At 45.2% G+C, this 27,724-nt stretch overlaps 1 protein-coding gene across 2 annotated transcripts in view; it reads right to left on the bottom strand.

Annotated features, from left to right (window-relative positions):
- Positions 1 to 1,360: 1,360 nt before the first annotated feature.
- The window catches only part of SMAD3 (SMAD family member 3), a 73,876-nt gene continuing 47,512 nt past the window's right edge, over positions 1,361 to 27,724 (bottom strand). For both annotated transcript variants that reach the window (XM_051628959.1, XM_051628960.1), the window contains exons 2-9: positions 23,889 to 24,082; positions 22,882 to 23,016; positions 22,153 to 22,227; positions 20,348 to 20,398; positions 13,736 to 13,948; positions 12,223 to 12,360; positions 9,412 to 9,556; positions 1,361 to 5,996 (exon numbers count right to left, since the gene is read on the bottom strand). In XM_051628959.1, the coding sequence (XP_051484919.1) occupies positions 5,873 to 5,996; positions 9,412 to 9,556; positions 12,223 to 12,360; positions 13,736 to 13,948; positions 20,348 to 20,398; positions 22,153 to 22,227; positions 22,882 to 23,016; positions 23,889 to 24,082 (1,075 nt within the window). In that variant the 3' untranslated portion in view covers positions 1,361 to 5,872. The remainder of the gene's footprint in view (positions 5,997 to 9,411; positions 9,557 to 12,222; positions 12,361 to 13,735; positions 13,949 to 20,347; positions 20,399 to 22,152; positions 22,228 to 22,881; positions 23,017 to 23,888; positions 24,083 to 27,724) is intronic.

The following is a 27,724-nucleotide window of genomic DNA, read 5'->3' as shown; positions in this document are numbered from 1 at the left end:
TGCCTCCCACTGCAGTTCTGGCAACCCCAGCACAAAACCTGGACGAGACCCTTTTATTACCACATTGTTGGAAAAGCGAGTGGAAAAAGTATTCTCGTAAATCCTCAGTCAGGAAAAACAACCAAAAATATAAAATCTGCCTTTCAGTGAAACCCTAGGAGGAACGTTGGGAGGTCTCAGCATGAGCTCATAGCTCATGCCTTGGCTGGGTCCTGCTGTTTGCAGAGTGCCCTCCCAGCCCAGCTGAGCACCAGCATGGATGTGTTTTGTCCCCCTCACCCGCACAGCACCTGAGCTGACTCCTGCCTTTTGCTGGGGCAGCAGCAGCAGAGCACAAAGAGAGACCCTGGACTCGAGAATCCCATTCCAAATGAGGGGCAAAAGCCAAAAATACTGCCTGGGATTTAAGACTGGAAAACTTCACCAGAAGGAACACAATGCAGCCATGGAATAGCTTCTCTGGGGAGGAGGTGGATAGAGTCTCTGAGCTCTAAGATTTTTCTTCAAGACTTAGCTGGACAAGAGCCCAGCTGACCTGATCTGGTGTTGGCAACAATCTGGGATAAAGCATGAGGTTGGACTGGAGACCTCTAGTAGTCTCTTCCGACCATCATCTCTGACCTGATGAAGCAGTGGAGTCCTGGTTTCCAGTAAGGTGACACATTGGTTGGATGAGGGCTCCTGAGCTGGACCAGGCCCTGCCATTCCAAGAGCATTAACACCTCATCACCAGGGCAGTAGGGACACGGGGATGTCCCTCCATCTGCCTCCCTCTTTCCGGCAGGAGTGAACAACTGAGAGCCTGAAACAGTTACTTCAGCATGGGACTTAAAGAAGACACAGTTCCTCAACATGGAAAGACCACAGGTGTCTTAGGGGCTGCCTCATGACAGGACACTGAGCAGAGAGCAGTAAATACTCCATTGCTGCTCCTACACTCCTGATGATGGAGGTCCCTGATCTGCAGCCATGGGGTGCAAGGGCAGCCACAGTTCAGTGTACTGGGCATGCAGTGAATGTTTAGCTACATCTGACTTTTCCAGCAATTTTACAATAATTAATGTTGGGCACAGTGCTCCACTTCTATTCACCTCCAAAGCCCCTTAGATAAAATAATTAGTTGCAATTTTTAAGTTATGTTTATATCTGGCTTTAAATTCTTGAGCAAAACTGCCCAAGTTGGACAAAGAATGAAGATCTTACCTGTAACTGAGATCCTGTGAGAGTTACTGAGACCAACCTTCATACACACCTGAAGGGGCTGCTGTCTCTGAGTTACCTGGGGTTTCAAAACTCCAGATGCTTTCAGGTTGTGTCCTTAAATACCTGTTTACAATATCCTTATTTTCTCTCATGAGCCTCAGTTTTCAAATCCAAGTTTATTAAAATGTCAAAAATAGAACTTACAGTTTCACATATGGAAGAGGCATACACAGCACAGGCCTTAGTAACAAGTAACGGATCATGCTTAACAAGCTAAAGCAGGGAGCTGACATCTAACATACAATCTCAGGGTAAGAAAAATCTAAACACTAATGCAAACATGCTCAGCCTTGTCTATCAAAGGGGGAACAGTTCAGTCGAGTGTGAGGAAAGCAGCTGCCTCCCCTGGGAGAGGGAACCAGATGCATCTCAGCAGCAGAGACTGGTGCAGACCCCTCCAGTATCCACATCCTGGAGGAAACGTAGGACGAACCAAAACTTTTATGGAAGGAGAGGTTATTGTCTTTTTAAAGCCTCATAAATCTGAAAAGACCTGAAGAGCACAACAACTGGGAACCTGAGGTGCTACTAAAGGATCAAACAGCAACGCAGGGAAAGGCTCCTGCTGCACAAGCTTGTGACAGGTTTGATTTGCCAGGGTTTGCTGCTCAGCTCTGAGAAGAGTCTCTCCTCACATCAGTAACTGCCTAACTTCTGGCAATCCCCAGAAAGAAACGCAAGATTTAATAACTCTGAATCCTTAATTGTCCTTTCTGTTCAAAATTAAATATTTGATTCATCTAAATATTCCAGAAAGACAACATAAATACAAAGCATGTACATAATAAAAAACATACACTGAATTTCTTAACCATACCAGCTCCATCAGCTACTAAATAGTGACTATTTCTCACTCTAGCTTACCAGCTTATTTGTGGAATTCCATTCCTCCTACCTATCCAGTACCTTAGAGAACTAGGAAGGCTGACAGATGTTGTGTGAAATGGCTTAAGTCCTTCACTGAGCTGCCTTCTTCTTGCTCCTTGTGCTTTTCCATTTAGGAAACAGCACAAGGCACCGATGTCCTGAATGTTCTTCACCCTGCAAAGGAGCCCTCTGCATGGTTCCAACTGCTGGTCCTTAACGGGGGAGGGATATGAATTTGTTCACCTCTTTTCTCAAATGTTACCCCCAGCCTTTTCATGGCACAAATGGGGAGCCACAGCTTTGGGGAAATGTGTTACCATCAGATTTCTCCATCTTTGTACATCCACGTGGTGATTCCTGGTGATTAAATCAAATGGGCAGCACTGGATCACAGCTCTAGACGAGCTCAACACAAAATACAAACTGCAATTCAGTTCAATACATTAAAATAATTTAAAAAAAAAAATCACCACAGTCATTTTAAACCACAAGGCCATCAGTATCCTCTGCCAGCAGCCAGGCACTTGTGTATGGCTACACGAAATAAAAAGAGTCAAAGTTCCTGCTAGTGACTCTCTACTAGTAACAAAAATGTATGAAATCCTGGTCAAACCAGCCAAGCCTCCCAGGACATGAGAAGATATTCCAGCACAGGTACGTCATGGCAGCTGGGCACGGGTGCTTGCAAACATTGGTGCTACATATCAAAGCTACTTCAATCAAGCTTCAGAGAAGAGCAGAAGCAGGCAGGGGCACCCCTGGGGCACAGCTGCCTCCAGCCACCTGCCCCCTCTCTGTAGTGTCCAGGTGAGTGGCAGCTGAGCAGGTGGCAGAGCTGACAGGGAATGAGTGCTCACCTGTACAGTAGCCCAGGAAACAGCCCTGAGGTCACAGCTCTTCCCCACCTCCATCTTCCCAGTGTCACAGGGCAGGGGACTTTGATGTGAGAAGGCAGCTACAGAAACCAGAAAGGTTTTATGAATTAGTGAGAAGGCAAAGAAAGGGGAGGAGAGGAAATTAATACTTCAGTGGAGATAATCTTCTCCACTGTATCTAACTGTGCTGCTTGTGTTTTCCATTTGAAGTCATTTTACTTAAGGGATGATGAAGTGAGATGAACCAAGGTTTTCATGCATGACCTGGAGCCCGAGTTTCAGAGGCCTCTGTTAACAACAGCTCACAATCCATTATCCCTTAGCAAGCAGAAGATATAAATCTGGTTCCCAGCAAAAATCCAGATCCAGTTCTTAGTCTGGCCATTCTGTGTGCAAGTTGCTATTAAAGTCAGGGTTTGTTCCAGCTTGTAGCCTCTGGGTCAAGCCAGGTTCCTGCCACACCAACACCTGAAATGAACTCTGACATTGGTGTTTAAGATGCCATTTCTGTTGCTGATTCTTAAGGCACCAGAGTCCAACTTCCTCCACAATTATGTGGACAATGAAAACAGTTTGTTCACTAAATTAAGCAAATATGACTTAAAGACAATAAGGGAGGAAACCTGGGGTTGTTTTTTCCCTCTAAAACAGCAGCTCATACTTCCACAAAAGTCAGTATAACTTTTTGTTTGCAACTATGTTAGAAACCTGTATCTGAAATACATGCCAAACCAACCCCAGGGACAGACAGACCTGCTTTGTAAGTGGCTAGAAAATCTGAGTTACACGAATGCTCTTACTGCACAAGTCTGTGCAGAGATTTAACTACTCAGACATGTTGCAAAAATTAAACTAAACAGCTCCTAGAAAACCTGCAATGCTATGATACAAGCTTCTGCACAGTGAAAGCTCCAGTCAAATTCTGCACGAGGATATTCCAAAGTGCCTGTACCCTCAGGAGCACACCCACCCCTGAAAGTCTTCCCTGGAATTTAAATTTCATCTACAAAATTTCTTGCTTCTGGAAGAAAACTTCCAAAGCATCCCTTAATTTGCCTGATATAAACCAGCAGTGATCCTCTTGGATCATCTGTTCCTGTGTCCACCAACCCAGGGGCACCTTGTGCCCTGTCTTGCTGATGCCTCAGGTCCCAAAGTGTTGGTTTGTTGGTGGGGTTGATAACCAGAGGTCTCTCAAAGGAACAGGCACAATGGAAAAGCCTCTCTGGAAGTTCCTGTGAGTGTTTGAAATGCTGTTACCAGTTGGTGCCCCATGATGGGACCAGGGCTCTGCAAACCTCAACCAGAAGGTTTGAAGAGAGAGGAGAAGGCAGGAGAACTTCTACTGACCTCAGAGAAGCTGCTCTCTTTGCACTGGGGAGAACAAAGGTCTGCAGGACTAAAGCCTGAACACAAACCATCCTAAGTCTGGTCTGCCCTGAGCTTTTGTGTGTGTGTCTGTGTCTCTGTCTCTTTTGTATATGAAAAAATAAGATTTCCATAGGAAACTGATTATCATTTTCTCCCCTCCCCCTTCTAACATTTTGGCACAAATGCACGACAGCACAAGATATAAAGAAGCAGATAATTGGATAGCACTGACAAAGTTATGAGGCTTATTTGGCAAATTTGAACCATAAAAACAAGTGCTAAGGGTTTTTTCCAGTTGTGGAAGTTGTTTGCCATGACAGTTGCTGCAGGGAGAAAAAAATATTAAACAGTCTGGAGCATGTATATTTAAAGTGAACATTTTATAATACAAGTAAATACACACTCTCCCAATTTCTCCAGGCAAAACCACATCTCAGAGCATTTTAATGAGCTAAGCTTTAAACAGGGGTTTTGTGTCTGAGATGTCTTGGTTCAGTCACACATGACAGCATGGGATGAGAATTTGTTAAACTGCATATTCTGAAAATGGCAGCACAGGCCTGTTCATCCCTAGGGCAGCCCTGGACACGGAATTCACTGAGCCCCTTCCCAGGTGGCAGACACCATCCAACATACTGAGAAAACAGAAGACAAACTTTCTGTAGTTGATGCAAAGAGACTGCACAATAACCAAGGCTTCAAGTCCCCAGCCAGAGCCCCCCAGTGACCAGTGTCTCTCTGTGAGCAGCTCAAGCCAGAAGTGGTTGCAGCAAGATCAGAAGCCTGAAGTTTGACCTTACGCTTCATGTCAGTCCAGTCTGAGACCATCAGCTGCATCCCTCAAATATGGAAAGCAGGACTCTACCTCCTTGTTTGTAGTCCAGCATGGGAAATTCACTCCTTTTGTGAATATTCCTGGGAGAATTAGTTCCTATGTGTGCTTTAAATGCTTCATGTTCTCCCTTCCTGCTGCACTCCCGGGGAGGACAGTTGTGGATCAGGCAGGTGGCCCCAGGAACACATGAGCAAGAGTCATCCCGAAGTCTCCCAGCGTTGGGCTTTCCAGAGGGGCTGCAAGGCAGGAGCCTGGAGCTGTGTGAGGCCAAGGACCAGTTCCCTCCCAGCTCCTGGGTGCTCCCACCAGCTCGCAGCACCAAGCAGGCACAGCTCTGGCTTCTCTCCGCTGAAACCAAGTCCAGGGTTGGGTTTATTATCATCATCAACTTCAGCTTCGAATTCAAACTGCAGTGGCCCATCGCATTGTAACCAAAGTGCCAACAGGTTCACTGGAAGTGGCTTAAATGGGTATTGAGTTTAAAAACCAAAACAAAGAAAATCCACGTTGAGGGTTTTTTTAGCAGATTTTTTTTTTTTCCTCATCGCTTCAGTAACCAGGGATTAGTTTCCTATGAACTATGCTTTTTCCTAAGGGATAAGCCAATTCCATTTTCCAGAGTCTTTGTTCCCCCTCCCCCTCACCCTCAGGAGAGGCTTCCTTAGGAGACACTGGAGCAACGAATACTGGGGGAGCCCATCTGTGTGAGGACCTTGTCCAGCCACTGCAAGGGGCCGTTGAGGTGCAGTTCGATCCAGCAGGGAGTGCTGGTCACAGTCTGACGCCTGCGGGGAGAAGGGGGTGGGGGGAGAGGGGAGAAAAAGAACATCAATGTGACTTACAAAACTTTACAAATGTGAAAAGGTTTTACAGCTACTGAAGCATTCTTTCCTGCTTAGACAATAGTCTTGCATGTGGGGCCAAAGGAATGTCTCTCCCCTCTGTAACAAGCTTCTGGCCTATGTTGCCAGCTCCTTTTAAAAACCCTACCTTTTCTCTTTACATTTCTTATTATTCCAAAGGAGCAACTCAGTATATAACCTATTTACTACTCAGATTCCTGAAAACAGGCAGCATCCAATTCCCTGAAGAGAAAGGAAGGTGTTGCAGCAAAATTCTTGTATGATTTTGCAGACCTTGCCTCTACTATTTAAATAGCAGCGTAAGTGGTTTACCAAGTATGTTACATTTCTCTGTGTACAAGACCAAGACATTCTCTTTTCATGATACCTTTAGGTTTTAGCAGAATGGGGAAGCAGTGGAGGGAGATCACTGGTCAGCCATTCAGACTCCCTCCCTGTGCAGCCACAGCTGCCTCTGAGCATCCTTGTCACACAGTTTGGGAGGGTGGGCTGAGGGCTGGGAGCCTACACTACACATGGAATTGTAGAATCACAGAAAATGCTTTGGGTTGGAAGGGACCTTCAAAGATCATCTAGTTCCAACCTCCCTGCATGGGCAGGGACGCATTTGATCAGTTACCTCAAAAGGAGAAATTCTGCAGGGTGCAAAAAGTGGCAAAACCTGTCAGAAAAGTAGAATCGGGGTGTGAAACCACGTGCTTTAAAATCCTTCAAGAGTTGGTGGCTGCCAGAGAGCAGAGGAGGATGCCTCACTGGGTCAGCACTCATCATGCTTTTATCTTCCCCTGCTACAAAGCACCTTCCCCCTCTGCTGTTCTCCCTGAGGCCAGAACCCATGGAGTGTCTCCAGATGGAAAAGCAGGAAGAGATAGGGAAGAAAGGGAAGGGAGGCCAAGGCACAGGGAAAGGGGCTCTCCCTCCTCTGCCAAGGAATGGCAGAAGTCTTGTTCCAGGCAGATGCAGGGACAGCTGCTGTGGAGGAGGAGGATTATGAAAAGAGAGAGAAATAGCCTGGAAACAGCCTTGTTTTACACCCTCATTTCCCACAGAAGCTGTCCTTGGAATCTGTTTGTGGGAGGGAGAAGCCAAAGTCTGCAGGGCCCAGGGAGAAACCACTAATGAAAATGGGACCCTCTGCTCTGGGAGGCTGCCCTGCACTCCCACCACCATCCCTGCCCCTCCACAGCTGGGTGGAGGAACAAGATCCCAGGGCACAGCTCTGCAAGGCTTTGGCTGAGGGCTCTAACTGGTTTAGTTGATGAATCTGTGTCTCTCACCCTTTGAGCTGAGAACGGCAGCAGCTCCCTGCAGCACCCCACCCATTCCCAGCTGGGGTGTGCCTGCTGGGAGCAGCAGGGCCTCCTGTGCCCCAGGAGCAGGGCTGGTCCTACACAGTGACTGGGGGGAAGTGTTTTGTGTTAAAGGCTGTCTCAGGGCTGCTCGGGCAGGAGGACTGCAGGACAGGGAGAGCAGAGCACCCCTCACTCTGTCAGCTTCAGTGAAGCAAACAAACCTCCCAGGTCCCAGGGAAAAATGAAGTCTGCTTCAGCTAAATTGGGAGCATTCCTCTTTGCTGCCTGAAACCTGGTAGCACTGAGCAGTCTGGGCAGCACTGGACACAAACCCACACCCCGTGGGGCTGCTGCACTTCTGCCTTCTGCTAATCTATCACAGCAAACTCCATTCTGCCTTCCCACCTGGAGAAGCAGCACATCAGCTCCAGCCTGTCAGAAAGACAAACCCTCACAGCTCTCCATGCCTTCAGCTTGCTCCACCAGCCTTCGAGAACCTCTATCTCTGGCTGCTTATGCAATTGGCTTCTCCCCCCTTCTCTCCACCGAATCCCTGGCACGCAACAGCACTGAACACCCCACCAATTAGACTGCTCAAAGGGCTAAGCAGCTGAACCAGGAATGTCTGGAACAGTGCTCTGGATGCAGCTCCCACAGCAACGTTTTCATATATGAATCAGTTCAATAAATAAACGTGCTCTGACAAAGGCAATCAGATGGAGTGTTTTGTGGCAAGGAAATGAAGGAGCAGGAGAGCAGCCGGGGCGCGGGCAGCGTCGGGTTTCACTGCCTACAACACTCTAATGAGATAGCTGACTTTCCGTAAGTCATGCTCATCTGGATTTCATTAGGAGTCATGGCTGTGAGCCAGGGCTGAAATGCTCTGGCCCGAGTGCAGGACAATTTCAAAACAAAATGGACTCCAAACATCTGGAGAAATGAAGAAGGCAGGAGAGTAACGTGCCGGGCCCAGGCTCCAGCTGATCTGATGGCATCTCCCCCGGCTGCTCGAGGAGTGCAGGCAGAGCCTTGGGGCTCTGGGAGGCAGGGGCTGCCCCACACTTTCACATAAGGCCACAGATTTCAAGGGTACATGCAGTCAAGTAAAGTATTTCAAAATCACATTTGGCTTAAATCCTTGCCAGCTTTCTCCCTCGTAAAACGACATTCATTTTCCAACGGGTTTCGTCTCCCCTGCCTGTAACTACTGCCCACTGGTTTCAGTCCCTTGGCTGCTTGGGGCCGTTTGCTGGGTGATGCTGTGGAGCAGCAGCAGCACAGGCTGTGCAGTAACCCACCCTCACACTGTCTGCACTGTCCCTGTGTTGCCACAATAACCACAGCATCAATCCCAAACATCAGACCCTACTGCATCTCATTTCTATCTTCCATATTCACTGGGAAAAACAGCAACCCTGTTTCTCCTGCTGACTCTGGTCACATTAAAGCCATTTAAGTGACAAGCACTAAGGAAAGGATGAGGAGATTAAACTATAGCTTTGCAGCAACTCCAGCAGCTCTTCCAAACATAAAATTTCAAGCCAATCTGCTTTTATTTTAATTCCTTTAGTCCCTGATAAAAGAGGCATCAAACCCAACCCATATCTATTAGGAAGCATTCCCACTGATCTTACCCTGATGGCATAGGACATTCTTACCCTGTAGTCATAAGACATTCCAAGTATAAAATATATATATAATTTTAAGGAAAGAAAGAAAGAAAATGTAATGGTTCCTACACAGGCTCTCTGGATTTATCTGCTGGGCTTCAGGTAAAGCTTCCAGTTCATACAACACGGGGACCAAATACATGTTTTCTTCCATGTATATCACATGATGTATGTTTTACACAAATAGGATGGGAAAAATAAGTGAGGAGACCAACACATTCCCAACACCTACAACCTCTCTACATTCCTGAAGAGAGGCTGTGCTAATTCCCCCCCATCTCCAAAGCTGAGTAAAGCAGCTTTGCAGAGCACTGTCCTGCACAAACACAAGAGTGGCAATGGCCAGCACAGCACGGGTCCTTCAGAAGGCCTGACCTGTATTCTGCTCCCCATCCCTTGACAAAGCTCATCCGAATGGTGCACATCCTGGTCAGCTGATAGACAGCTTCAAAGCCCTGGTTCACAGACTGAGCCAGGAGAGCAGCGAATTCCTGGTTGTTAAAGATCTTCAAGTTACATCCTGTGAACAAGAGAACACGACAAGAGAAAGCATTAGATTAACGAGATTAAGAAATACGTTTCTTTCGGAGGATGGGAAGAAACTCAGGGCTGCTTTCCCATCTCCTCAGCCCATGCAATGCTGAACACAGATTGTTTAGGCACAGCATCTCAGAAAAAGGAATCATGGTTGCCACATTTCCTCAGCTCAGATGCTGGAAAGGAAGAAACCCACGTTACAGGACAGGGAAGGATGGATGCTGGTGCCCACGCAGCAGATTGCTATCTATGAGACCAGACTTGGGATCCTCCTGTGGAAGCTCCTCTTACTGCCTTTAGAATCATCTCCCTGATATTGTAATTTAAAAGCCTAAATATGACCAGAACACTTAACAACAGCAATTGCTAAGGGGCCTGAAAGAAAGGAATGCACAAGCTGAAAACAGGAACTCCCTGGTGGTGGATTTACACGGTGTCTGTTGGCAGAAGGAACGAGGAAGTTCTGAAGTGCGAGTGCTGCAGCAAGCCAGAAAGCACCAGGGTCAACAAGGCTGGTAGCAGAGCTGCTCCTGCCATCATCACCTCTTCAGTGTCACTACCATGCACCAAAGGATTTTCCTTTAAAACTGGAGCATCCCCCGGATGTTTAGTCCCAGCTAAAAGAACCACCTATCCAACTGCTTTTTGGTGCTACAGGTGAATGATAACAACATTCTTAATTGTTTAAATAAACAAATACCTACATAACTCTCAAAAAAAGTGTTGCCATGCTTGCTTTCTCCCAGATAACCAGAAACAAGTGACACTCTCAAACCTGGCACACCAGGGATGCTCACTTGGAATCACATATGGGCCAAGTCTGAAAAACAACCATTTGGACTGCAATGAGTTGTGTTTTTCCGCAGTCACTCTGAGCCTGCTCCCTTGGGCTGGACTCACACTGTCATCTGCCCTGGGGTCCAACTGCATGCAGCAAAGTGTGACCACATGCTCAGCAGCTGCAGAAACAACTGCCCAGCTTTGTGCCCATCAAGAAGCACAGCCCAAGAGCTGTGGGTCTAGCAGGGAGTTTGAAGGGAAGCTGTTTCAGGCAGGTCACAGTCTCGGGGGAGAAATAGGAAGGGTGAGAGCATCAGGGCCAGGCCAGGCTAGGCACAGGGAAGGAGCTATGGCAGGGGAAGCAAAACACTTGATGGGGATCAGGCTGCCAAGCTGTTCAGCCTTCAGGACTGGATGGGAACGGGTCTCTCCACAACTGCGCCTGGGAGGAGCGGGTACAACTTGATCTTGTCAACACGGGAATGAAGAAACTGCTGGAAACCCAGCAAGGATTTGAAGATGAGTCTGAGAAGGCAGCCAAAGACTGGCAAACGTGGGGAAAGCTGGAGTCCAAGAAATCTGCCTTAGATGAATCTACAGAGGAAGCGTGGGTTGTTTATGTCTTCAGATGTTGACTCCAGCCGGGGTGGACTCTTGTGATGTGGCTGGAGCATTAAGTCATGTTTGCAACACTGGCAGCTGCTTCCTAAGCATCTGAGAAAGGAAACCCATTAAGATGGGGCAGAGCTTGGAGTACATGGATCTCTTCTCAAAAGAAACACAATCTTTGTTCAAATATTTCTAAACAAAAAAGGTTTGTTTTTTTAAATATATACATACATCTAACTAAAATATATTGCTCACTGGCTAAATTCCCTTTCAAATGGCATCCTCTTATCCCAGCTCTTTTTGCATGTATCTAAGAAAAAAGGTATTTTCTTCCTAGAAACATGCAATAAATTCTCCTGTAATCTTTCAGCTTTCTTGAGACAAACATTTAGTGTAACCAGAACAACAAGGTACCTGGAAATGCAACTTCCCTTGAATCAAACTAATTGACAAAGAGAAGGGGAAAGTTTTACTACAGAACAGAAAAAAGTACAAAATTAAATCTATCATGGGTGAGTCTAAATTAAGAAAAAATTATTATGCTACATTATTTTACTTAAAGGTACAAACAATTATAAACAGGCTTATCAGATAATTACAATACAATAAATGACTGGTGAAACATGGCATGGAATAAGTAGAGATTCTGTGCTTAGTTCTGCTTAGATCCTAAAATTCTGTCTCTTCCTATTTGCATTAATATAGTGCAAAAAATAGTTGGAGGACATGCAGTAGCTTTCTTCATCATTTATGCTATAAAATGACCTGCTTGAGTTGTCAAGTTACACAGAATCACAGATTGTTGGAAGGGACCTCTGGAGATCATCAAGTCCAACTCCCCTGCCAGAGCAGGACCACCTAGGGCAGGTCACTTCACAACCTCTCTGGGCAGCCTGTCCCAGGGCTCCGTCACCCCCACAGTAAATAAGTTCTTCCTCATGTTGAGGTGGAACTTCCTGTGCTCTAGGTTGCATCCACAGCCCCTTGTCCTATCACAGGGCACAACTGAAAAGAAACTGGCCCCTTCCTCTTGACATCCCCCTTTCAGATATTTATAGACATTAAGAAGATCCCCTCTCAGTCTTTTCTTATCTAAACAGCCCCAGTTACTTGTAACAGAGTTCAAGCTTCTGATTACTGTCAAGAGCAGAGGTCAGCAAATCCGTGCCTACCTTGACAAAGTGCTCGCTTTCCACCATGAGTCCCTGCTCACAAAGGCTGAAGCCTGTGTGGGAGCACAGCTTAGACACTCTTCCTTACCTGGTGGAATCTTGCAGACTGTTGCTGGGTGCCAGCCGTAGCGCTGGTTGCAGTTGGGAGACTGGACAAAAATGGCACTGTCACTGAGACACTCGGCAAACACCTCGCCTCCGATGTAGTAGAGTCTCACTCCTCTCCCTGGGAAACACAGCACAGCTTTGGTTTAGCTTAGAGCAGCCAGCTGCAAAACCTGCAAGATGAGCTGGTGGAGCCAGAGACTTAAGATCTGCCTTAGCTCTCAAACAGCAGGTAAACCACAGCAAATGGCCACCAGCTCTGCTGGCCCGCGGGGACTCCTGGCAGGAAGCACCACGTGTGCCCTGCGAGCGGGTGAAGCTGAGGAAGGCAGGAGGAACTGTTTATGAAGGCAGATCTGCACCCTCCAGCCCCCACTGTCAATCACAGCCTGGATGGCATAAATGTGTCACCTCACAGCCTGCTACTCCAAACATCCGTGTCTCTGATGCTTTCCATATGAATGTTCTATCAGCTAACACCTGGTTTTCAACCTTCTCTGAAAGTCATCCCAGCTGGATACAACTGTTTATTTACTTCATGATTTGGAATGAAATTATACAACATTTTCAAATAATTGCCTTTTGCTTCAGATTACATTGTATACAATGTATACAATGTATACAACGTATATGTATTTATACATATAACAAACACATATTTCCCATAGGTGTTTACACAAACCATTAAAATCTCAGTTAATAAAGAAACACATTTCAGGAAGACATCTCTGTTGCTCAAAGAAACATTTGCTGTGCTTTTGCATTCCTAGCTGAGTATCTCACTTTCATTCCTCCATTAGGAGCCTGCTGCATTTAAAGACCAGTTTCTGAATGTTGGTGGTTTTTTGGGGGGTTGGGGTTCATTTAGTGCTAGAAATTATATTAGAAACCAGTGAGAAAAGATCTTCCTATATCAAAGTTTACTGCTTGGGAAAAGGTATAAAGGGGAGCAAAATCAGGACAAAAAGCAGGTTCATTTTTTATAGGAGTCAACAGATAATACAGTAAAACATAAGCAATTTTTCCTTCTATTAAAATAGAATACATCTGGGATAATCTATTTAGCACAGGTTTAACTGAAAACAAAATCGAACGTCACTTTGAGTATAAGCAGGAAAAGAGGAAATTGAGATGAAAATCAAGGAACTAAGTTCCATTTACAAAAGAACAGTAGGTTAGAGAACAAAATAGTGCAAGTGGGAAAAGGAATACTCAAGTTTATCACTAGTATCCAACCAAATACAGAAGAGTGCATGTAACAGTTGAAATGCTGTCTTTATTGCATGCAGAAATGTTAGTGCTCCTCAGGGCATGATGATAAAATACAGTTAGTGTTCCTGTAAGGAAGATGAGCCTGCTGAAACACCATGGATATTCAGACATGGCAGTGTCCTAGCAGTGACCCAGCTGCATGCTGGCTGGCCAAACACAAAGCACTGCATGCAGGTCTCCACCTTCCACCTTGAAAGACACTGAAACAAGGAAACAGAAATTACCAATGTGTCGTCTGGTGAGTTCCACTGCCGCGTTTCTGTTGACGTTGGACAGTAAACCAAGGCAGAAACGTTCTGAATTAGAGGGGTCAGTGAAACCATCCACGGTCATGGAGGGCTGGGAGGCGTGGAAAGTCTCTCCCACTCGCTGGTTGAGCTCGTAGTAGGATATGGAGCACCAGAAGGCTGGCTCGCAGTAGGTGACAGGCTGCAGGTCTGCACCAAAGAAAAAGCAGAATGAATCCCTGGCCCTCGGGAGGGGAAGGGGAGAGGAAAAAAAAAAAAAAGGGACCATTTGGAAGTTCTGCTTCATTCCTTCATTCACTTTAACCACCGAACCTTAATGACCTGACAGATCTTCATGGACCGCAGCCAGAAAGTGACATCACCCCTGAGGCTTTTGGCCTCAGGAACAACCACGAACAGTCAAAGATACTAGTCACCAAGCAAGTGGGGTGTCACTTAACCACCTTCATTCTGGAGGAAAACTTAAACAATAACATTAGCTTCGGTAAGGAGGGTAGCCAGTACCATAAAAAGATGGATTTGGGAGCGGGGAGAAGAGAAAAGGAACAGAAAGGCTTAGAAAGGGCAGACTGCAAAGACACTTTCAGCTCAGGTCCCCAGAACCCTGAGGCACCTACACCAGCAAGTCCAACTTGTGTTCCTACTGACTCTTTCTGGCACTGATGAAACCAGCAGAGTTGCCTGCAACACACACCGAACAGCACGTGATACTGGCATCAAAGTGATTGAAAACTTTCTTCCAGTGCACTTGATCTCAAGTTGTCAAAAGAACATCCTTTTCCCCAGGAGATGTTGGCACATCTCCTTCATTGGGGTTACGGTTTGCCTCAGCCCATGGACCAAAAGGAAAGGACTGAGGTTCATGAGCAGACTGAGGCAGGCTCAGGAAGACAATACTTCATCCACATGAAAGGTGGGACATTGAAATGGCACTGGATGATTTATCTGCTCCCACTGAAGCCAATGAGATGTCAGCAGAAGAAGGCTCAAGTCAAAGGTTCTTGGCAATGCTGTACTTGATGGTGCCCAGTCCTGCTGCAAGCCAAGAATCTGCCAGCAGAGGAAGTGGGAAGCAGGCTGAGGGAACTGCTAAGTGCTCTGTTCCCCACATTCAATGCAAGAAATAAAAGCAAGAGGAGAATTCCCTCTAGTCCTCCCCCCAATTTATCACTTCATCCCCATTCAAATGATGCTTAAAAGCTGAACAGAGCAACTTCCCATCTGGCCAAAGAGTTAACATCGAGCAGCAAAATCCAGCTTTTTCCATAGTCTTTTGCCATCTGTTGCTCCTGCAAGGCTTAGGTGAATCTGAGGCTTAAGAGATCAGCTCCAAAAGAAATCAAAGACAGGTTTTTACCATCCCAGCCTCCTCTCATGCTGAAGAGTGTCTCTACAGAGGCTTGGGAGTAATTTCTCATCTGGTACCTGCTGTTACTCTGAAATCTTTAGAAGCAGGTTGGAGCAGCCTGGCTTCAGCCAAAAGATGTGCTGGTTTCCTCTCCATTACTGGGGTGTATGAGTTTCCAAAGTAGCTAATAATCAGAAAAAAACTTTGGTTTCTGCTTTGTTACAAGCTTTGCTGACAGCAAATAAAAAATTGAATAAAAATGCATCTGGGGAACTCTGTAATCCTTAACAGATCTTCAAAGTCTGTGAATTTTGGAGCTTATACTCATTCCCAGCTTCTTTCACAGTCTCCCTCTTTCCTTAATTACATCATCTGAAAGAAAAATGCTCTACCAAAAGCAAAGCTCGATGTTCCTGCTCTCCTCCACAGTACACCCACAAAAGGAAAAGCTTATCTTCCTCTTAGGGAAAAGGACATAATGCTCCAAGCAAAAGCTAACAGAAGGCAGCTCAAGAGAAAAGAGGTTGCTATGTCAATTTAAGAGATCTGGTAAGTGGTAAGAACCACCAGAGGAGGCAGAACACATTCAGGAGTCACACAAGTTTACTGTCCCTGCCTTTTTCTATGACTGGACACTGCCACATCAGACACATTTCTCCAGTCATCAACCAGCAGCTGTGGCCCAAGGCAGTGATCTGTACACACTGCATCTGACTCTGGGCTTCACATGCTCCTGTGCAATTAACAGAGAGATCCAGCAAATACCAACACTAATCAGTCCCTTAAGGTGTGTCCACCCACTTTAAGAAAACAGACTGTGGTTCCACATGACTCTGCTTTTATTCCACAGCAAGTGCCTTTCTAACGGAAAGGCTGCTCAGCGCCAGAAAAACCAAATCAACTGTTGTTGATCCTTATAGTAATGTCCTCAGATTGGTGCTGCTCAAGTTAGAAAAACACTGAAGCCTGTCTTGGTCTCTCTGGTTTTGTGGTCCTTTCCTCCAGAAACCACCTCCGCTTGGTTGCGACTCAAGGGAGCTGTGGATTCCCTGCTGAAGGATGTACGGAAATTTTATTTCTGGCTTATGTGCAACTTGAGGAAAGACACAAACCAACAAATCCTATTTTGAAGAAAAACTTGTCTCTAAAAAAATGCACCCAAGCTTTTCATGGTGCTGCTTTCTCCTGTGATTTGTGGTCTTGAGCTCCAGCTTAAGCTGTCATGGGATGGGTGAGTTACGTCTTGTGTTAGAGCTGTCCTGAATATTCATTTTTCAGTTGATGGATTTACTGTCTGGGGAGAAGTAAGAGAAGGTAACTCTGCTAAAGCCAAAGGATCCTGAGGGAGTACACAATCAACTAAAACACAAAGCATTAATCACAAGCAAATCCTGCCTGAATTCTCTCAGTACCATTTCAGCCTTGACTCACTGTGGCTTTGCTTTCCCAAGTGCCCCCGAGTACTGGGATCCTACTGCCCGAATTGCATCTGCCCCACAAGATCAAAGTCCTATCTGTTCAGCTGCAGAGCACAAAGTATCTGTTGGCTGCTCTGCAGACTCGGCCACGTGTGCTCCAAGCGTAAGAGGGGCTGTTATCCTAGTTTTCAGTTAATGTGTTTGATACACAGTTATATCAGAAGTTGCTGATACACCTTACCCAGCTGTATTAATTTTAATTCCCTCCTCAGAAAGGTGCAGACAAGCAGGAGTGCCCCGCACACAACCCCACCCTCCAGGCAGTGAGAAGGATTATCTTCTCACTGCTTTGGGCAACGGGATTTCAACACAGAGAGTAGCAGAGAGTTATGTTCCTGATGGATCTGACCATGGGGTATGTGCTTCTTTCACTCGCGGCTTTTGCGTCAAGTCCTTTGAGGAGCAGCCCCTGACAATGGGTTTCCTGCCCTCCCAGGGCTGCCTCTCCCCACACAACAATACACACCAACCACAGGCCTGGCCCTGGGCCAGCCCAGCTCCCAGACTTCATTCCCCATGTCCACATAATGCTGGCAACTCTCCCTTCATTTTGGGTCTTTTCTCTGTTTTCTCCAGATCGTCTTCCAGTAATACGGAAGAGATGAGTCGAGACCTAGAACTTCCATTTAAAGCTTATGTTTGACAACTAAAAATTTGACAACTGAAAGCTTGGACCAAAACTAGAATCCCACCAAATCAAACACACAAGCTGAAACGAGAAAAAAGCATAATCCTAATAACTTACCTTGCAAAACTTACATGCCTGTGAATGGAAAGGTGAAATTCCCTGAGCTCCTCCAACCCCCTATTACAGTCTTAGCCCTTCATGTTGAAATCCATACATTACACAACAAACAAACCTTGCTTCTATTGTCCTTATGCTCTGCCTCATGCTCGTTTATTGCCTTTGTAATTCTCTGGAATAGGGCCATGGGATTTAAGTCCAAAGTTCAGCTTACACAAAGTAAACTGTCTTAAAAGCTTCAGGTAGTTCTGATCAAATAAACATCAATACTGTAAAATTATTTTCTCAGTGGCAGAACTGCAAAACTTCACCATGTTCTGCTGCTCTTTAGAGCCTGCTGATGGTTTTCCTCATTTCACACTGTCATGTTTTCTAAATTTCTATTCTATTTTCCTAACAAACACCCAGAGAAAGCGTGATTAAACCTCTGCAGATCAAAGTACAGCACTAGACCCTGGAGTGTTCTGCTTATCCACAGAATTATATAGCACAGCAAGAGCAGGAGCACTGCAGGCTACCAGCTACCAACTAACTTAAAGGAGAGAGAACCTTCCAAGCTGAGCTGTTCTACTCCCAAGGCCTGGACAACCCCTTTCTGGGCTGCAGGGACCATCAGGCTGAAGGTTTTTTCACCTACAGTGCCATAAGCACTCCTTACTTGAAGGTATGTCATCCACCAGGCACAGATGATGACACAATGTTGCCATCTGGCAGCTTTCAGAGCTGTGAAGCTACATGCCGTTCCATTTATTATTCTGTAGCTTCCTCACATGCAAAACTTTACAATAAAATTTCTAAGAGAGACAAGAAGTTCTTCATTTGTGGACGTTCTTGCCTAAGAGCAATAAATATTTGGCTTGCAAAACTGAAAGGTATCTTTTAATGTTGGTAAGTTAAAATGCTTTTCTGATGTCTGCTCCTTAGACTCCAAAGAGATTCCTTGTGATTAACCAGCTTCACCTGCTCCTGCTTAGCTTTTGTCACCAGTCAGTATATTAGACATCTGACAGGCCCCTCAGCTGAGCAGCATCTGTTAATAACCAGTGTCCTTGTTAGAAAGGATATGGGCTGGGGCCTCTTTCCTAGAAACTCCTTTCTTCCTTATGTGAGGCAGATGCCCAGTCAACTTGCCAGGTTGGTCTTGTTACATGCATTTCACTATTTTTAAGTTGAAAAAAAAAGAAATGCTAGAAATTCTCATTAACTCCTGGGCAGCACACTGAGCAGAATGGGTTCAAACAAAAAAAAAGGAAATAAAAATAAGTCAGCCATGTCTTTTCTTCTTAGGCTTTAACAGTTAAAGCACATAAAAATTTAGTGGCACTGTGGCAAAATACACTTTTAATTAAAAAAAAAAAAGCAAAAGAAAAAAAAAAGAGAAAAGAAATCCCCCCTTCAACAGCCCCAAGATATCCACAAGTCAGCCAATGACTGACAAAGTTTGGAGCAGTGTCAAAGTACCCTGTGCCAGGATTAAAAGCATATGTAAACTTTAGAGCTATGGTTACTCAAGAGTAATCTCAAGTGGGCTCTGTCTGCTGGCTTAATGAACACTCAGAGAACTGATCCTGCAGCTAACCAGAGCTAGGAGTGCTTTTTATGACAGACCCTTGAGAGCCATTTCAAATAGAGTAAGAGCTCAAACTGATGAAAATCAGACCTTGTATGTCTGTAAGTATGAAAATAAAGGGCAGAATCCTTTGAGAAGATAACAGAGATTCAGAGATAGCCACAAAATCTGTAATAGTATCTCAAATGTGAAGGCCCTGTTCAACTGCTACTCCTTCAGCTTTCCTCCTATTTACTGTCTACAGGTTATGGACTGAATCAGTGACACCAGGGGTCTGGTAGAACACTTAGGTCTGGAACATCTTCCTGCTGCCCGGTTTGGAGTTAGGTGGGGAGAAAATAACTCAAGATTGCAGCAGAACTTGAGTTTGCTTGAAGAAAACCAACTGGCTGGTTGGTCAGAAAAATCCCACAGTGCATCTGTGGTTTGTGCACCTCAACTACAATGTTCCTCCAGGCTTGTTCAAGCACAAGACCTCACAAACCTCTGAGGTTCAAGTGAGGTTGTCCGTGACATCTGCACCTCTCCATATTTCAGCATTCCTGCCCTCTCCATTAATTTGGACTCTCCAACCACACACCAACCTTCTAGCCTCCTCCACTTTGCTCAGTTCATGCTCAATGTCACACTCTCACAGCTTACATACCTGGCCCACCAGTTGTCCCAGTGGTTTAGGGCACTGGGACATGAGGGCTCCAGCTTGCTTTATGGCTAAGCAGTTTAGGGATGCCCTGACCACTCACCCTGTGGTCTGACACCATCCCAGAACTTGTACTTATGTTAGAAGCCTCCAGGCACTGCCAGCCAAAGCCCCTCTGTGTAACTGCACATGTCCTGCTGGGGAGCTGGGTTTGCCTTTGCTGCCCTTTAGTTGAGCAGGAGATTGCCTGAGCTGAGGAAGTGGTGCAGGCAGACCTGCACCTCAGCCCCCTGCCCACAAAATGTGGGTAACAGCACTTCCTCTCTAATCAATGTAACACCAAGTTAATAAACATTAAAAAAATGGCAAGGTGCAGTGGTATCTTGTAAGAGAGATCAGTGAGCACTGCAGTTTCACAAAGTAACTTTCCAGGAGACTAAATTTAACCTCAATCTGTGTCCTTTAAAAACATTAAGAACACAAACCCACCAGCAAAACAGACAGACCTATTCCTTGCAAACTCATGTCCTTAAACAAGTGTATTTTTGCTGCAGTCCTTCAGTCACCCTTTCAGGTACCTGTCTGCCAACATTTCTTGGGGTTTTTTAACTCTGATTTAAGTTCAGATTTCTTTCCTTCGTTTAGCATCACTATGAACCCCTGTTATCATGGTAAGGAGGATTAGTGGAAAGGAACATTGACAGCGATCCCAACCTCATCAAAAGCACACAACCTCAAGAAATATCATCATTAAAATGTCACTACCTTGACTGTAATTACACCCAGTTCTCAAGATCACATGCTTACCCAGATTATTGTGTGCTGGAGACATAGGGTTTGGTGATAAGTTTGGAGAACCTGAAAATCAAGACATTATAATTATTAGTATGGCATCTGCACAAGGAAAAACACTTGCACAGAGGCTCCAGTGCTGCCCAGGCTTGCTGGAGGGATAACCCACTTCTCACTTCAGTCTCATTCTGTGACACCAGCAGCTTTCTCTGATGTTGATTACTCTCTACCTGAGCTTCCAAATGCTGTTAACTTCTATCAACTTGCTACATCTGCAATACTGCTAAGCAGCTTCCTAATGCACTCACTTGAGCTTAACCCATTTGTTTTCATACCTGAGCATGCAGCTGGCTGTTTTACTCTCACCTGCAATTATCAAACCTCCAGGTATCATCACGACAGCTACAAACTAAGGTAGCTGGGCATTTAAGAGCTTGATTTGACCTTGCTAGGCACAAAACCTTCTCATAACAGTTGGACACATATCACTTTATATCAACAAATCTTACTGGTTTGGGACAACTGAGTATTGGATCAAGCTGGACAGATCTGACCAGGCAACTGTCAGATTTTGTCCCAGTTAATTTCAATTTGGTCCACAAATCCTGTGCATATATTTTCAAATATCTGCATTTGGAGGTCCAGAACAATTTCCACAGTCTCTGGGTTCTACATGGATGCAGACAGGTGGTACAGTCCATTTTTTCTTTTCCTCCAAGGACTTTTCCTCCATGGACTTCCTTCTTCCAAGGAAGTCCATGCCATCTGAAGGAAGGAATATTTGAACATAAATTGGGTATTTATAGCATCTTCCAGGCCAATCCTATTCCAGTCCACTTTCCAAAAAGCCATGCATCCATTCCACGTGCCAACCACATTACCAATAACTATATGCAGTAAAATGGATTGTCAGTAGGCTTATGTTTGATGTAGACAGACCAGCCCACACTGCCTTCCTCCATCTGTGTAACTGCAGGGACTGAAATCAGACTGAAAATCATTCAGCCCTCTTTTAGGAACCCACATGTGCTCCATGGCTGAAGACATGCACAGAAATCAAAATATCTGTGTGCAGTATCTGAACTAATTAGGTTCTGCATGTCTGTGCCATGTATTTGCATGCCCCTCTTGTAAAGCACCAGCCCTTCTAACCAAGGATGTGTTTTTGCTTTCCAAGCATAAGTTTCATGAATTCAGAATCTGAATCAGTGGCTCTTACAAGCAGTGACACCACTCTGATCAACAAGATGCCTTAAACAGTTATTCCCAGAAGGATGAGATCTGCATGTTTAATTTTCAAGTGGCTGCTCATTCTAAACCTGGTTACTTGTTTTCTTAGCAGTGGAATGCAGACTTTCAACTTTCTTTGGGATATATCCACTAAATGATACTCCCATTTAAAAACAAATGGCCTAGTGGTCATTTCCAATATAGTTAAGACTGGATATTTCAGTATGTAAACAAGCAAATGATCAAAAAAATGCCTCTGGAAAAAGGAGAACATTTCCATGTGCATCCAGATGCATGGACTCAAATACAATACAAGCTGTCATCCTTAGATGTGTCCCCACTGTTTCAGGCTCCTGCTCAGTAGTATCTCATGATGGATGTTGGGGAGAAAAGGAACATGCTGTACCTTTCACCAGCAGCAATTAAAACATACAGCCCTGTGCTTTATATGAGACATGAGGCTACACTTGCACTCCTACAGGGATAAAATACCTCAAACCACCATCTGATCTTCAGTGCCTTAAAGAAAATTGTAAAAGAGTCTCCCATATGACCTAGAAAGCTGCAGCAAATGGCAGAAGTTGACTTACCTGCATCCATGCTGGGGTTCATCTGGTGGTCACTAGTTTCTCCATCCTCACTCAAATAGCCTGGAGGAGGTGTTTCTAGAAGCATAAAATGATCATACTGTCATTGCACCAAAAACATGTATTCACAAGGAGCTAAATTTCTTTTTTATTACTTTTCTTCTCAAGCTGCTGAAAAGAGGAGCTGGCATAACCAGGACGAGAGTCATAGCATATTTGTGAATAATAGAGGAGGGGGAAAGAAAAAAAATCTGGATTTTCAGTCCCATAAAACTTTAAGCCATGCAGACAGTTTTCTGTCCACATATTTTGCCTCTCCTGGTGTGCAGCTGCATAGCTTGTCCATGCAAATAAGGTGTAAATTGCTTGTAAAAGAGATACATAAATAGAAGAGCTCAATTCCATCAGAAATACAGACACTTTTACTCAAATCAAAATGGCTGAGTTTCATTCAAATCTAAACTTCCTAAGAGAACATTTAGCTTTCCACTTCACAATAAACTGAGTACGTACTACAGAAGGGAAGAGGTGAGTTTAAAGACAACAAAACTATAAACATCCTTGTTTTGTGTCTACACTTACAGCTTTCATCTATTTTTGCACAGGCTCCCACTCCTTAGCTTCACAGTAACGATGGAAAGAGTTTCCAGTCATCCAGCTTGGCATACAGAGCCACCAGTCACTGTGCAATATGGCCCTTTTCCCTCCCTTGCTGTATGGAAGAGACAGTACCTGGAATGTAGTTGCTCTGCGGCTCGATGCCTGCTGGGAAGTTAGTGTTCTCTGGGATAGAGTGACTGTAGTCGTCCAACGGCGGGAACTCGGCTGGGATCTCCGTGTGCCGAGGCACCAGCACTGGAGGTAACACTGCACAAATGGGAAGGGAACAAGGAAAAGCAGAACAGCTTTAAAAGAAAATGACTGAAACCCTAGAAAATGAAGAGAAACCAGTTTGGAGTAACACCCTTGAACACATGCGGCACCAAAGTCACTAATTAAGTGACACAATTTGATACTTGCTTCTGAAATAACAGCAGCAGATAAAGATGCTGCTCTTAACACATCTCAGCTGGGGACAGGATACGTGCTCCTCTGAGCACACCTGGTCTGCCTGCCCCTGCTAAGGCAAAGAAACAGGTCTTCTTGAAAAAGCATTCCAGAGAAGCTATACCCCATGATTCCAAAGGAATACATTTCACATCAAATGGAACAGCAAGGTAGGATTAACATAAACACCCAGACTGGTTCTGCGAATTTGTACCGACATGCAGCAGAACTATCAGCAGCTCCAGATGAAAGTCTCTTTCAGAGGCAGGAGGAGACTTCAGCACAGGAAGTTCTGTTGTGTTGGGAGCTAATCTTAGATCCACTTCAACTTAACAGTAAGCTTATCCGTAATCTAATAGCAACAGTTAGGGAAGCACAGAACACTGCTGTAGTTCATACTTGTATCTGTGCAGTGAGTGAGCTGTGTACATGCACATGATGCCACATTAGGAACGTGGCAACAATGCAACCTGCTCAACTTGGATTTTACCCATTTAAAATGGTATTTCCCCCCTGAGTGCAGATTCATAAATTATTCTACTGCACACAGCAACAGATTACCATCAATAATAGATACACTTAGGTTTCAAAACCCTACGCCTGCTGCTTTATTCAATTTTCAAATGCACTTATAAATCCCTTGTGCTGGTACCAACAGCGGAGGTGTCTGCACACAGGGCCAGCAGTAGTACCTGGGGTCTCCACTCTTTGGTAATGGTAAGGATTCACACAGACTTCATCCTTCTTCATGTTGAAGGCGTACTCGCACATCTCCATGGCCCGCAGCTCATGGTGGCTATGAAGGTCCGGCCACCGCCAGAGCCGGCAGTAGATCACATGGGGAAGCCCCTTCCGGTGAGACACCTGCAGCCGGCCATCCAGGGACCTGCAGGCAGAGCAGAGGGGACAGTCCTTTAGGCTGGCATGGCCACAGCTGACCACGTCCCATCACACGCTACACAGAAGAACCTCATGTGAAGCCTGCGGACTCAGCAGGAGGCTCGAAGCACAGGCCATCCTGACACAAGCCTCAAAGCCCACTGAGATAGTGCTGCCAGGAGGCATTCTGGTCCCAGGCTTCTAGCTGACTTGAACATCTCTGACAGCTGTTAAATGTTTGTTATATATAACAGCCCTGCTCTGGATTTATTCATTCACTGAAAAGAGGTTAATTAGGAGGCAGAGACAAGAGCTACAGCGAGTAAGAAAACATCAACTTAGTGGTTTTTCTTAAGCATTTCTGTTTCCTAATGAGCAGGCTGTTTGCATAGTTCTCAACAACTTCTGTGTGCACGTAAAGGTGCTACATCTTCAAATATGTGCTAATAAAATTGGACTTCTAAAATACAGAGAGACATGAATTTGAATTGTGACAAAATCATCCAAAATGGATGTAGGTACCTCTTCTTCAAAGTGCTCACAAAGACGACAAACAAGCAAGGCTTCCATATCACTTTCCAGACTGCAGCTTAAAGGAGAACCAGTTTTTTTCAGCACAGCTTTTGTTTTTACATTGAGCCCGTGTCTCCTCCAACTCATTTTTCACCTAATCCTGTCCTCACCCCAGAATAGCCTGTTCCTAGCAAACCTTCCTGACAAGCGTGTTCAAATCCTCTGCAGCAGAGGAAAGAGCTGGAGCAGGGTCCCCTCCACTCCCTGAGCCACTAAACAGGAGCTGCCCCCAGGCACTTGCTTTGAAGCCTAACCCTTCATTTCCCTTGCTTTTCTTAATGACTGAAATGAAACACTTCAGGGGGTTGATGAAATGAAATATTTCTAGTTTTTAATCTGCCAAGTAAAGGAGAAAAAAAAAAATAAATTGAAATTTTACTCAGAATTATTTCCCTTGGTTCTTCGTGTTGGCAGCCAATCTAGGAAAACAAAACAAACCCAAACCAAAACACACAAACAATTATTCCAGCAGCGGTTGCGCTCGGTATTGGCTGCCCTAGGAAGAGTTTTCCCAAAAGCTTCTCTGGCAGAGCAGGGCAACACGCACACCTCTTGGAAACACTGCTACAACAGCCAGGGAGGCAACACACAACCATTCCAGCTCTTACTGACAAGCACTTGGTTCAGGGGAGCAGGAGAACACGTCACACAACTGTTATATACGAAGTGCGTAAGAGGCTACGGCACCACCGAGGGACCTGCTGGTACAGGTTATAAATCAGCTACAACCTGCAAGTATATTGCAGCCCTGGAAAACGCACAATGCCCACAGTTAGTATTTATAGTACATATTTATAGTGTGTATTTCTGCATATTGTGCCTGTTATTTATGGGTCACGCATTCTCTTCAGCCTACTCTGGGACAGGGGGGCCAACCACCTGAGGATCTGGCACATTCTCCAAGTGTGTTCTTACACTGAGCTCCTTCTGAGGACAGGAAAGCAGAAATCAGTTTTGCCCAGTGGAAGACTCACAAGGAGGGCACCAGTGTCCAGAACTGATCTTGGTATTTATTTCAATGGGGCCAAGACCTGACCTAAGTGACCCCTAAACTTCTCAGTGTGGAAAAACATTAAAAATATACACCACAAGTGTGAAAATATTCACTAAATTTAACAAAAGACACTAGATTGAAATAAATGAGGATAAAAGAGAAGACAGAAGCTTCAGAGAGATTATTCCAAGTATCTCACACGAGAGACAAGTGTGGCAAGGGTTCCTACTGCTCCTAGTCACTATCAGCAGCACATTACAGATGGACACCACAGCAGCATGGACACTTGGGCTGAGGTTAACAGCTGAGAGTGGGGACTAACACAAGGTGTGGATGACTTTGGGATTACTCACAAGGATGGTTCTCTCCCTATGATTCCCGGGACAGAAGAAACTCTTCATACCTACAACAAACTTCCCAGTCACCACCCCAGGGTTCTTGGTGAAAGTGATGAAGACTTTACAAAAGATGAGCCAGCACATCTACGTGCCTCGCACCCTCTGGAGGCAGTGGCACTTGCCACCCACCTTAATGAAGCCCTTCTGCCAACAAAGTTCTCAAAGAAAATAGTGGAGAGAGGCCCCAAGTCACTGTTGTCTGAGCAGTCCCCAAACCCTGAACAGCTTCAGCAGTTGCCTAAAAACCACTCTAAAAGCAGGACACAGCTCACCCACTGGTGTCACAGCTACTCCTTTTTGTTCAGAGACTGCACGCTGCAGAAGACATGTTGTGACTGCTGTCTACCACTGCCCATGGTGAGAATGCTGAAGAGATGGACTCTCTACAATCTTAGCTACAGAGACTTTTCAAATGACAGAGCCATATGTTTTATTTTCAAATATAATAACCTCTCTCCCCAAAAAGAAGATAAGGTAAAGAAATTATATTTTCCCAAAGCCCTGGAGGGTAATTACATTTTTATGATTGTGAAACCTCTCCTCAGGCTCTCTTTACGGGACTTAGGACAAAACAACATCATCTGCATGTTTCTGGGAAGAATATGGGTAACAGAGCAGCTTTATTTCTTTCTGCTGTCCTGCCTCAACCCTCAAGGAATATTTTTTCCAAACCAAGAAATAACTGGCATGGCTGAGATGGGACAGAAGAGCAGATGAGCAAACAGTTTTCTCTCCTAAAGGCAGCTTTCTGCATAGATACAGAACCCCAATTACCACAGTCAATTGCCACATCTTTGTTAGCTAATTGAATGCCCGCTCATAGATGCAAACATTTGATCAAGCATGAGAACTGGCTTGAGTACCCAGACATCATTTATGAGTGGTTGAGGGTCTTAAGGGCAGCTGCACCAAGCCTTGGTGAGACAGTCTTCCTCCTGTCCAACACATTGCCACAGTCCTGCCCTAGCTCATCTTCCTTCCTTCGTTGGCTGCCCCCAGTATCATACCACAAGCTGGCTCAGGTCTCTAACTTGGCAGAAGATGATCCACTTTTTCACAGGTTAGCAGGCTGTAGCAGTTCTAAGAGGAACCTGATGAAAGCCAAAAGCTGGTGCAAGATGCATTAATACGGACTTCTGTTAGCAAGCACCACAGCTGAGGATGCATTTGACTGGCTCAGCAGCTCTGGAGGCCACAGCCCACAGGGATGACCCAAGTAGATGTCTCTCACATCCATACGCAAAGTAATTGGATAACACAATCCACAGCACACAGAACTTCAACCCTTTCTTGGTCCTATTCTGAAGGACAGTCTGATCTTGGAGGCTGAAGCATTCCCAAAACCACTTGAGAGCTCAGCACATGAAAGCTAAGCACCAAATTTTACTTTGGGTTATTTATATTGGGTTACTGAACTGCTCTTCCCTCTTACCTTCCTTTTAACCAGCTTGTGTCGACCAAATCTCCCTGTACAACTGAGCTGATGTATTTATTATTCCACGCTACCTAAAAGGATTTCTTCTAAAAATACCAAAGCTCTTCGGCAAAAATTCAGTGTACTGGATGGTCCTCTCCAAAAGCAGCACCGTTCATTTTTGGGGGAAGCTGTCTCTTCAAAGCCCCTCTATACTGCATGGTGGGATTAAACAGCAAAGGCTGTCAGGAGCTTTTCTTTTCAGCTTTG

The sequence above is a fragment of the Apus apus genome, chromosome 10 (assembly GCF_020740795.1).
Source record: "Apus apus isolate bApuApu2 chromosome 10, bApuApu2.pri.cur, whole genome shotgun sequence".
Taxonomy (NCBI): domain Eukaryota; kingdom Metazoa; phylum Chordata; class Aves; order Apodiformes; family Apodidae; genus Apus; species Apus apus.
Note: the sequence above shows the minus strand (reverse complement) of the source record. Positions and strands in the feature narration are given on the sequence as shown.